Source organism: Salvelinus namaycush, chromosome 38 (assembly GCF_016432855.1).
Source record: "Salvelinus namaycush isolate Seneca chromosome 38, SaNama_1.0, whole genome shotgun sequence".
Taxonomy (NCBI): Eukaryota; Metazoa; Chordata; class Actinopteri; order Salmoniformes; family Salmonidae; genus Salvelinus; species Salvelinus namaycush.
The window spans coordinates 25,871,943-25,884,572 of record NC_052344.1 but is presented as its reverse complement, the minus strand read 5'-3'; the positions used below and the strand labels follow the sequence as shown (position 1 = coordinate 25,884,572).

Sequence of the window (12,630 nt, the reverse complement as noted above, 5' to 3'; positions counted from 1 at the left end):
GTTCGCGCCCAGGCTCTGTCGCAGCCGGCCGCAACCGGGAGGTCCGTGGGGCGACGCACAATTGGCATAGCGTCGTCCGGGTTAGGGAGGGTTTGGCCGGTAGGGATATCCTTGTCTCAGTATGTAAAATGTATGCACTCTACTGTAAGTCGCTCTGGATAAGAGCGTCTGCTAAATGACTAAAATGTAATGTAAATGTATCCACGTGCCATCTCCTCATTGGTTTATAGAAGCAGGTACCCACGTGCCATCTCCTCATTGGTTATACCCACGTGGGTGATAGAAAGACGAAAACTGTTTTGCCGGTAGTCGTGGTAATACAATGAAAGTTTACATGCGATCACCATATAATTTAAACGATGAAAAAGCCTGGAAGGAGGAGCGATGACTAGAAACGATTCGGTTGGTCGTTTTATATGTGGATTAATTGTCGGAGTAGAGATCCTTGTCCATTTCAGGTAAAATAACAACTCAATGTTTATATCCCAGGACAAATTAGCTAGCAACAGCAAGCTAGCTAAATAGGTCAAATTAACGTTAGCTAGCAAGTGCAAGCTACCTAGCTAAAATACCATACATGTTTAATGCTTTTCGACCTGTCCCCAAATTAATGTCATTGGTTCAGAGTTTGTTTTGATATTTTAACCTGCGTGTCGTGATCGCGTTTGGTGTGGGGGGGCAAAATAAATGTATGCACGATAGCGCACGATGGCGCACGCGCGCAGCCGGTTTGGGCAAGCTGTTAGGCACTGCATCTTAGTGCAAGAGGCAGCACTACAGTCCCTGGTTCAAATCCAGGCTGTTTCAAATTCGGCGCACAATTGGCACAGCGTCGTCCGGATTTGGCCGGGGTAGGCCGTCATTGTAAATAAGAATTTGTTCTTAACCTCTAATTCCTCCCAATCCCGGATCCGGGAGCACCCCCATCAGTAAAAAAGCTGACTAGCATAGCCTAGCATAGCGTCACAAGTAAATACTAGCATCTAAATATCATTAAATCACAAGTCCAAGACACCAGATGAAAGATACACATCTTGTGAATCCAGCCATCATTTCTGATTTTTAAAATGTTTTACAGGGAAGACACAATATGTAAATCTATTAGCTAACCACGTTAGCAAAAGACACCACTTTTTTTACTCCACCATTTTTTTCCTGCATAGGTAGCTATCACAAATTCGACCAAATAAAGATATAAATAGCCACTAACCAAGAAACAACTTAATCAGATGACAGTCTGATAACATATTTATTGTATAGCATATGTTTTGTTAGAAAAATGTGCATATTTCAGGTATAAATCATAGTTTACCATTGCAGCCAACATCACAACTCTCACCAAAGCGACTAGAATAACTACAGAGAGCAACGTGAATTACCTAAATACTCATCATAAAACATTTCTGAAAAATACACAGCGTACAGCAAATGAAAGACAAACATCTTGTGAATCCAGCCAATATTTCAGATTTTTTAAGTGTTTTACAGCGAAAACACAATATAGCATTATATTAGCTTACCACAATAGCCAGAAACACAAGCCATTTACCAGCAGCAAAGGTTAGCGATCGTAAGAAACAAGCAAAAGATATATAATTTTTGACTAACCTTCATAAACTTCTTCAGATGACAGTCCTGTAACATCATATTACACAATGCATATAGGGTTTGTTCGAAAATGTGCATATGTAGCGGCACAAATCGTGGTTATACAATGTGATTAGTGGCCAAACTTCAAGCAATCTGTCCGGCGCCATCTTGGAGAGGCACCTAATCTAATCGATAACTAATCATAAACTTGACTAAAAAATACAGGTTGGACAGCATATGAAAGATACATTAGTTCTTAATGCAACCGCTGTGCTAGATTTTTAAAATTAACGTTACTACGCATACAGCGTGCGCTAAAGCGAGACCGCACCGAAATTCATGGCGGAATTATTGTTTAACATTTGTCAACATAAATACGAATTAACAGCATAAAGACTTTTTACTATTTGCTGAGCTTCCATCAGAATCTTGGGCAAGGTGTCCTTTCTCCAGAACAATCGTCTTTTGGTTGAAAGATGTCCTCTTCTCCTGTAGAAATAGCAGCTAACGCTAGCCATGTGCCGGAGAGGTGTCCAACTCGCGATAGCGCGTGACAAAGAAATTCCAGAAAATCGCAATAAACTGATATAAACTGCTATAAGTCGGTTTAAATTAACTACCTTATGAAGTTTTTAAAACAAAAATCAAATTAAATCAGAGCCGGAGATATAGAACTGCTAAAACGAAAGCTTTTCAAGACGCCATGGTGATGTCCCTCCTGCGTCAGGCCCCCCGTTGAAAAGATCGGACCTTCCGTTCCAAGAGCTTTTATAGTGCCCCAGATGGTGCAATCCACTCCATTCAAATTCTCACCGCTTACTGACATCTAGAGGAAGGCGTATGCAGTGCATGTAGCCCCATAGCTTACATGGGAATTTATAAACTGACCCTAGAACAGAGACCTCGATTTCAGAAATCTCACTTCCTGACAGGAAGTGTGCTGCAGAATGAGTTCTGTTTCACTCAGAGAAATAATTCAAACGGTTTTAGAAACTAGAGAGTGTTTTCTATCCAATAGTAATAATAATATGCATATTGTACGAGCAAGAATTGAGTACGAGGCAGTTTAATTTGGGAACGAATTTTTACAAAGTCGAAATGGCGCCCCACTATTGACAAGAAGTTTTAACTGACTTGCCTAGTAAAATAAAGGTTAAATTAAAACTATATATATTAATAAACTGAGTCCTGATTGGTTAGCCTTGGGCTGAAAGCCCTGGACGTGTCCTATCGATGGACACGTCCCACCTCTCTGAAAGACACCCAGAGAACGTTGCATCGTGTGGTTGTGTCACTTTCTAACTTGTGTTACTGACCTTCTCTTTCAACAGCCAGGACCGTCATGATATTAATCAGTACCTTTTTCTATAGGTGCAGAGGACCCATTTAGCCTCATCCTGTCCTAACCAGCTCTCTCATCAGCTGCTGTGTACAACCCCGACACTGGCTTTCAAGTGAACGATACGTTATAACAGACAGCAGTTCATTGCAGTCGGGTCAAAGGGAAACATACTGAGGGATTTTTACCACTGTGTCTTTCTCATTTCTGTATATTGTACGATTGTAAACTACTTTTTTGAGGAAAGTGTTAGATTATTGGTAGTATTGCTGGTATTTTTAGGAGTTCTGTCATCTGGATTCATCTGGATTCATCTCTCACCATAGTAGACCCTCCAACTCTCCCAGGTCACAACATGCACCTCTTCCCTCAGTGTGTTCACTCCCTCCCCATTCATCCCACTAAGGCAACTGCATTAACCCTCGTTAAACCACAGTTAAATGAGGTTACCTATTCCTCTGCCACTGACCCGCTGACTGCTTCAGTGGGGACGGGCTCACTGGTTAAAACATCATACTGTGTTAGAATGTAATAATCCCTAGTGATAATAAGATAATAACAATAATAATAATATATAATGCCTAGTGATAATAATAATATAATAATAAAATATAATCCCTCCTGTGATATATTAATATAAAGTCCCTAGTGTTAATAATAATATATAATCCCTAGTGATAATAATAATATATAATCCCTAGTGATAATAATAATATATAATCATTAGTGTTAATAATAATATATAATCCCTAGTGTTAATAATAATATATAACCCTAGTGTTAATAATAATATATAATCCCTAGTGTTAATAATAATATATAATCCCTAGTGTTAATAATAATATATAATCCCTAGTGTTAATAATAATATATTATAATAATATATAATCCCTAGTGATAATAATAATATATAATCCCTAGTGTTAATAATAATATATAATCCCTAGTGTTAATAATAATATATAATCCCTAGTGTTAATAATAATATATAATCCCTAGTGTTAATAATAATATATAATCCCTAGTGTTAATAATAATATATAATCCCTAGTGTTAATAATAATATATTTATGATAATATATAATCCCTAGTGATAATAATAATATATAATCCCTAGTGTTAATAATAATATATAATCCGTAGTGTTAATAATAATATATTATAATAATATATAATCCCTAGTGTTAATAATAATATATAACCCTAGTGTTAATAATAATATATAATCCCTAGAGTTAATTACATTTACATTTTAGTCATTTAGCAGACGCTCTTATCCAGAGCGACTTACAGTAGAGTGCATACATTTTATTACATTTTTTTTTACATTTCATTACATTTTACATACTGAGACAAGGATATCCCTACCGGCCAAACCCTCCCTAACCCGGACGACGCTATGCCAATTGTGCGTCGCCCCACGGACCTCCCGGTTGCGGCCGGCTGCGACAGAGCCTGGGCGCGAACCCAGCCCAGCCTGGGCGCGAACCCAGAGACTCTGGTGGTGCAGCTAGCACTGCGATGCAGTGCCCTAGACCACTGCGCCACCCGGGAGGCCACGGGTATATAATCCCTAGTGTTAATAATATAATGCCTAGTGATAATAATAATATAATAATAAAACATAATCCCTAGTGTTAATAATAATATATAATCATTAGTGTTAATAATAATATATTCTAATAATATATCATCCTTAGTGTTAATAATAATATATAATCCCTAGTGTTAATAATAATATATAATCCCTAGTGTTGCTAATAATATCATATATAATCCCCAGTGTTAAAAATAATATAATATATAATCCCTAGTGTTAATAATAATAATAATAATACTAATAATAATAAAATCCCTACTGTTAATAATAATGTAATAATAATATATTGGATAAATCAATCTTGCTCTATCACTCTGCTACGCTACTGTACATAGAACACCACCCTTCATTATGACCTCATTTCCTTTTCACACAGGAAGTAGAGTTTCCGGCAGGAAGTAAAAGAGCCAGGAAAAAAATGCAATAATATCTTGTTTAAGCAATAATCTTCTGGCTTGATATAGAATCACAGGAATATATTTTACTGAATAGTGCTTACCTTTAACATTCCATGTTATCAACCCCTGTAAGCTTTTATTCTGCGCACTGTTTACAGAAAGACGAGCTTCAGTAGTAGTAGGTCACATGCTAACAAGTTGTGACGTTGACTGAACTGTACTGTAGGCTACAGCAAGCAAGCAGCGGAACGTGACATGAACATTCACTTATTCACAATAATACATTCACAATAATAGTTCATCATTTAATACCAATGATGCATTTTGTTGCTCTATTGGCTTTTAAGATCTAAGAAGATAGTTTCAGAAGAGATGAGCCACCCCCCAAACACATTGTTGGAAGAGTTTAAGGGCTGAAAAGGAAGGCTTTTCCCCTATAATAATGCCTGTCTAACTTGCCTCTCTTACCCCCCCCTCCTCCTCCTGCACCTCCGCCCATCCTGTGTAGGGTTACTTTAGTGATCCTTGGAATGTTTTTGACTTCCTCATCGTAATTGGCAGCATAATAGACGTCATTCTGAGTGAGATCAACGTAAGTACATCGCCACCCCTCTCTCTCCACTCGCTCTGTCCCTCTCTCTCTCTCTCTCTCTTCTCTTTTCTCTTTCCTTCTCTTTCTTTGTGACAATCTTGTCTTCTATAGCACCATTCTCTGGTGTGGTTTCTTTCCCAAAAGTCCACCCTCCTCCCTTCCTCTCCCCTCTTCCTTCCTCCATCATTCATTTCAAGATGGCCGCTCTCATTCGGGGTTTCCAAGGCATCACGTGGTGAAAAAAAGGTGCTTCCTCGTTCTTCACAGTACACAGAACAACAGTTGAGCGTTCTAGAGTACCGAAAGAGTTCTAGAGTACTGAAAGAGTTCTAGAGTAGTGAAAGGGTTCTAGAGTACAGAAAGAGTTCTAGAGTACCGAAAGAGTTCTAGAGTAGTGAAGGAGTTCTAGAGTAGTGAAAGAGTTCTAGAGTAGTGAAAGGGTTCTATTCATTAGGCCTGAGAAGAGAGACCTGGTTCTAAAGCAAGACTATGACATGTCCTAAGGTTTTCACTTTGACTAACAACTAACTAACCAAAGAAACTCAACTATTCTTTTTTTAAACGGATTGTTTTGGTTGTGATTTTGTTATTGTTGTTGTTTATTGATGTTGTTTTCCCACATGGACAAGCATGACTGGTCGCCGCTTCTCCTCTCGATCATCTTGGATTTCGCTCCTTTTATTTCCTCCCGTTTTCAAACTGTCATTTAATTTTCAACCAATGTCCTTCCTCCCTCTCTACCTTCCGCTAATCACAGAGGTCCATATATAACTGTTTTCTTTCTTATCTTTCTCCTCCCTCTCTCCTTTTGTTGCTTCTTTTCTTTCCATTTTCTTTTCTTTCTTTGTTTGTTTGTTTGTTTGTTTGTTTGTTTCTTCCGCCCAACGCAGCATTATTTTGTTGATGCATGGAACACATTTGATGCCTTAATAGTTGTGGGTAGCGTTGTTGACATAGCGATCACTGAGGTTAACGTAAGTAGCCCACCTTTCAGTCTGCCTGCCTACCTCTCACTCTCACCTCTGAGCATCAATAGAATGTAGACTATTGCATTCTCTCAGCACCTGTTTGGGGTTTGTTTTTGTACATTTCTTTCAATGTATATTATCATCACAATTGGGGACATGTGAAATCCCCAAGGCATGACCGACACTGTATAGCATGATTGGGGGGGAAATGGGTGATATATTCAGGCCTGAAGAAAAAGTCATTGTAAACTATTTGTTTACAACAAGCCTTTAGCTTGTATGAAAAACGATGTATGTAGACGTACATTTATTCATGAATATTTACTGGTGAGTGATGTCACCTTTCATGAGAAATTCCTGGCCTTGTTCATAATGTAAACAAAAGGTGTCCAGAAAATAAACAGAAATGTATCTCCTATATAAAAGACATTTAGTCTCTATTGAGTGGCTCCCGAGTGGCGCAGCGGTCTAAGGCACTGCATCTCAGTGCAAGAGGTGTCACTACAGTCCCCGGTTTGTATCCAGGCTGAATCACATCTGGCTGTGATTGGGAGTCCCATTGGGAGGCGCACAATTGGCCCAGCGTCGTCCGAGTTTGGCCGGGGTAGGACCGTCATTGTAAATAAGAATTTGTTCTTAACTGACTTGCCTAGTTAAATTAAAAAATTGCATTTTGTCCCTAGTGAATCTAGATCTGTATTTTGAGACATCCCATGATGAGACATGAGAACTATTGACTGAGTATTTACACTCTTAAATGCAAATGTGAAAATGTTTCTTCTTCACATTCATCATCTCCAGCACCACCACAACATCAAATGGTGCGTTTCTATGATAAGGAGTAAAAAACCATAGAGGAAGACAGGTGTTTCCAATGACCTCATCAACCAATTAGTAATGCCTACTCATAATTGGTTAAAATCACATGATGCGCACCGATGATGTCATTGGAAACATTTATCTTCCTCTATATTTTTCTATTATAAAACAGAAACACACCATTTTCACCAACGTTGATGTTGTGGTGGTGCTGGAGAGGAAGTTGAAAAATGTTGAAAAATGTTAAACATTTCCTTTAAAACCAAGCCTACAGGTGAATCCTGCCGTAGCTCAATACCTTTCATACCTGAGTCTATTGCATTAAATGGACCTAGTAGCTTATTTGGTCAATAGCTCCATCATATAGCAGCTCAATACTGTCTGTAACTGTGTCAAATTTACAATTTGATAGATCCATAGTTGATCTGGGCTTATCTGTCTATTGTATCTGACGGTCAGTTCATAAACCTTTCATCTCTCTGGGACAGCATAGCGGAATAGCCAGCTTTCCTTTCACAAGTCATGAAAGACACTTCACCCACTCCTCTAGACGACAACAGTCCACGGGTTTAGATCACTAACAAAGTCACGTTTCTGACAACAGAAAGTGACTCAAAATGCTACTTTGAGTGTGCTGATTATATTAGTTATATGTTGTATATGTGTATACGCGTTGTAATGGTGTAGTACCTGTGCTTGTAGTGGTCTTTACACACAAGTCCTTCTAGAATTTCTTTGAGACTAAATTCAACTATTTCCTTATAGTAGCAACTTGTACCTATTAGTTCTGCTCGTGTCCTATAGCTGAGTTGAATAGTTAACCCTTTGAGAAGCAGCGATAGTGTCAGGCTGCCCTGTGGATGACAAGTGTGGTTTTCTTCTCTTTGAAAGTGAAGCTATCTGACCACGAGAGGTTTGACCAAGGTCTTTATGAATGACCAGAATGACCAGTTCTTTACCAGTATCTGTCGGGCCAGATATATATACCCTCCTCTGCTATACCAGTCACTCACCCGTTACCCTGCACTCAGTTTGGTTTTGCGTTTGGTTTTGCCGTTTGCCGTTTATTTTGATTTGATTAATCTTTAACCTAGGCATGACCCTAGTCTTCTTCTTCTTCTCTGGTGGTCTGATTGATTGACGAGCCTCCCTGTTCTTGCATCGTATTTTGATTTTTTTTAGAAACCCTCTGCACTTGTAGCTCCTGGTAATGGTAACCTAATAGCCACCAAAATATCAGAAAGACACTTACTGTTTTTTGTGTTGTTTAAGTGAGTGTGTATTGGCCTTGATAAAGTGGTGTTATTAGGATAGCGGATTAGATGCCCCCCCCCCCAACCCACCCTTCCTCCCCCTCCCATCCTATTTCCCCAACTCTACTCTACATAGCTACCCCCTCCAGTTATTCTGACCAGAAGGTGCTTCTTAAAACAATTTTCAGTTTAGTTTTTAATTTGACAGTTGATTTAATTTGAGTGGTTTGAATTATTTTTCTGTTGGTTTGATATGTGTTTAGAAGGGTTATGAAAAGAAGTTGCGTTTTGTTGCCATGGCGATGGTGTCTTGCAGGCGATGATGCCGCAGCTACATTTCTCCTCCCCCTCGGAATGCCTCTCTCTCCTCCATCATGTCTGTCTGAACTGATCTCTCACTCTTCATCTTCTTTTGGATGTTTACTTCTATCTTTCCTCTCATTGGTTGATTTGTGGTGCTCTTGCTCACCCTGAAATGCACGCTGGGTAACCTGGGTCTCTTCGCTAACGTTAGAGGACTTTAACAAACTAACGTTAACTAACCGAGGTGAACCTAGACTCTTAGAAACAAAGGTGGTATCTACAACCTAAAAGGCTTCTTCAACTGTCCCCATGGGAGAACCCTTTGAAGAACTATCTTTGGTTCCAGATAGAACCCTTTTGGTTCCAGGTAGAACCCTTTTGGGTTGCAGGTAGAACCCTTTCCACAGAGGGTTCTACCTGGAATCAGAAAATGTTCTAACTGGATCCAAAATGAGTTCTCCTATGGGGACAGCAGAAGAACCCATTTGGAACCCTTTATTCTAAGAGTGTATATCATCTAGGCCTCTAAGAATGATTGGAGTTGTCTTCAGAAACGATCTGCCAACGGGGCCAAGCATTATAACAATACGAGGGAGGAATTCAATTTACTTTAAATATACAAAGGTCAGTTCAACTAATTGAATAAAATAAATAGAGGACATGAGAAGCTTCTACAATGTGGAACCATTCTAACCAGCCCTGCTATCCCAGATATGAAATAACAGTCTTATACAGAGACCTGGGTTACCTATACAGTTCACTTCAACTGTAATGATTATGTGCAATGTGAAGAGAAAAAACAGTATTTTTTAAAAGTGATTTAAAATGTCCGTTGCTTTGAGGAGTGATTGTTTGACTGTATAATAATCACAACTCACATCTTCACAGTTGGACTGGAAGTTTTAGTGAAGTGATTGTGTTGTGTGTTACTCAGACCCCCCCCCCCCCCCCCCCCCTTTCACAATACAACATGCAGGATAACACTGCAGGACTAGACAACCCAGAACCATCGCGTTTTCAACTTCAAAACAGTTGATGAGCATTTTGACAATGATTCAGTGTAGTTTCATTGGTTGAAATGTTTGATGGTAGTTCTGCAGTGGATTTACAGTCCAACATAATTCTAGTGTTTTACCCTAAACATGTAGAGCCGTCATATCACCTCCTACTCCCCAGATACACAACCCCCCCCCCACCCAAATCCCCGATCCACGCCAACCCAGGGCCTCTACGTGGTCCTCAAAACACACACATACACACACACACTCACACACTCTCTGTATTAGACACACCTTTGCTCAGTCACTTAATATCTGAAAGACTATACATAGTCTCCCATAATGTGGCACTGCTCACTGCCTGTCAGTGACTGACATTGTCAACATATTTGTGCCTACTTGACACACACACACACACACACACACACACACACACACACACACACACACACACACACACACACACACACACACACACACACACACACACACACACACACACACACACACACCCTTAACCTCACACTCTCTCTGAAATATACCACTTCCCTTTACATTACCCCCTGTCTCTACTACAGAGATTCAGCCTTCTGTCATGTCTACTGTGTGGGTCATGCCAGTAGAAAAAGATGGAGTCTCTCCCGTGTAAAAACCGCTGGTAAAACAGCGCCCCCTGTTGTTCAAACTACTAACTGTACGTGTCCATCTGACTAACTGTATACATCTGGCTGCTGAGTTACAGTCACACTGACAAACCAAGATCACAGATCCTTACTGTTACTTCCCAGTTTTCACTCAGTCATACATTGATGTCAATGGGAGACGGGAGTGAAAAGCAGTCCCTGTCTCGTGGCTGCAGTACTGGGGACGGCCAGTTGATGGCTCCCTACCCAGGGACCATGTAACAGACCTCCCTTCATGTTGCTGTCCCCATAAGGTTCTGTACTGTATGTAGCTAGACCTGGTAGAAAGACAGAGACAGCTATAGAGATAGAGCCCCTCTACCCTCGGCCCCCTCACACACACACACACACACACACACACACACAGATAGAAACACACACACATAGACACACACACACACACACACACACACACACACACACACACACACACACACACACACACACACACACACACACACACAGATACACAGATATACACACACACACACACACACACACACACACACACACACACACACATATATAGACACACACACACACACACACACACACACACACACACACACACACACACACACACACACACACACACACAATGCTTGGTGCACAATCTTACTGTACACCCCCACCGGTCCCAGCAGCAGCAGCAGCAGGGTCTGGGCTACTATAGCTTTCATCTGTCTGTCTTTCTTTAAAGCCAGCTGACTCTTCTACCACCACCTCCTCCTCCTCCTCCTCCCAACCCCCCGCGGTAAGAACAATGGTACCCACGGTAACCTCCGTCTCCACCAGCCCTTCATCCCTCCACCCCCATCACCAGCAGCATGCCAGCTGTGCCAGCGTCACAAAATGTGTGTGTGTGTGTGTGTGTGTGTGTGTGTGTGTGTGTGTGTGTGTGTGTGTGTGTGTGTGTGTGTGTGTGTGTGTGTGTGTGTGTGTGTGTGTGTGTGTGTGTGTGTGTGTGTGTGTGTGTGTGTGTGTGTAAACAAAGGGGATGCCCATGCCCGTGCTGGGGTTTTAGACTGTGGCTAAGTATTCTGTAGTCGCTGTCGTGTTGTCATCGCTCTCAGGCAAAAAAATAAAAACTTGGCTCGCTCCTCTTCCTCCTCCTCCTCCGTCTCCTCTATTAATGGTGCTCTGTCATTGGTGCAAGCCATGGTCACGCGGTCATCTACCTTTCTTTCTCTCTTTATCTCTATCAGTCGTTCTTTCTCTCTCTCTCTCTCTCTCTCTCTCTCTCTCTCTCTCTCTCTCTCTCTGTGTGGCACAGTTGCTCCCCCTACTGTCCTCCTGTGGTTTTACCTCCTTGACTTAAACACAGAGCTGGTGGCTCTATGAGGAATAATACCTAATAACCAATGGTTCAATGCATTGCCTTGTTGTTGTTGTTGTAAAAGTTGTTTGTTGTTGTTCAGTCTGGTGAAGGTTGTAGAACTAGTTTCTACTGTGTAAAAGTTGTGTTGTAGTGTTTTGTAGTTTGTCGTCTCTGTTTGGTGGAAGATATTATCTGCTGTGATTTGTCAGTGTGTATGGTGTAGTTTAAGGTCAGTTGGGTTGTTTTGTCAAGTTGTGGCTTTATGAATTCTTAAGGGCCTCCCAAGGTACTCTAGTTAATCAAATGTTGTCCGAACTTAAATTGAAAGGAACATTTTGCCTATAGAGGATTGTGTAAATATTTCATAGCCTAGTTTTTATTTGGAGGCTTTTGAAATATTAATACGACCATGAAAAGCTCTGCTCGTTTTCCTCTGGAGAACAGGAAGTGTAATGCATTGTATCTGTTAGTTGTATTCTCTGCTGGAGAACAGGAAGTGTAATGCATTGTATCTGTTAGTTGTATTCTCTGCTGGAGAACAGGAAGTGTAATGCATTGTATCTGTTAGTTGTATTCTCTGCTGGAGAACAGGAAGTGTAATGCATTGTATCTGTTAGTTGTATTCTCTGCTGGAGAACAGGAAGTGTAATGCATTGTATCTGTTAGTTGTATTCTCTGCTGGAGAACAGGAAGTGTAATGCATTGTATCTGTTAGTTGTATTCCCTGCGGGAGAACAGGAAGTGTAATGCATTGTATCTGTTAGTTGTA

At 40.5% G+C, this 12,630-nt stretch overlaps 1 protein-coding gene across 1 annotated transcript in view; it reads left to right on the top strand.

Annotated features, from left to right (window-relative positions):
- cacna1c (calcium channel, voltage-dependent, L type, alpha 1C subunit) overlaps positions 1 to 12,630 on the top strand; it is a 98,325-nt gene that overhangs the window by 68,783 nt on the left and 16,912 nt on the right. Inside the window, exons 22-23 of the mRNA XM_038978064.1 lie at positions 5,436 to 5,556; positions 6,581 to 6,585. Of these exons, the coding sequence (XP_038833992.1) occupies positions 5,436 to 5,556; positions 6,581 to 6,585 (126 nt within the window). The remainder of the gene's footprint in view (positions 1 to 5,435; positions 5,557 to 6,580; positions 6,586 to 12,630) is intronic.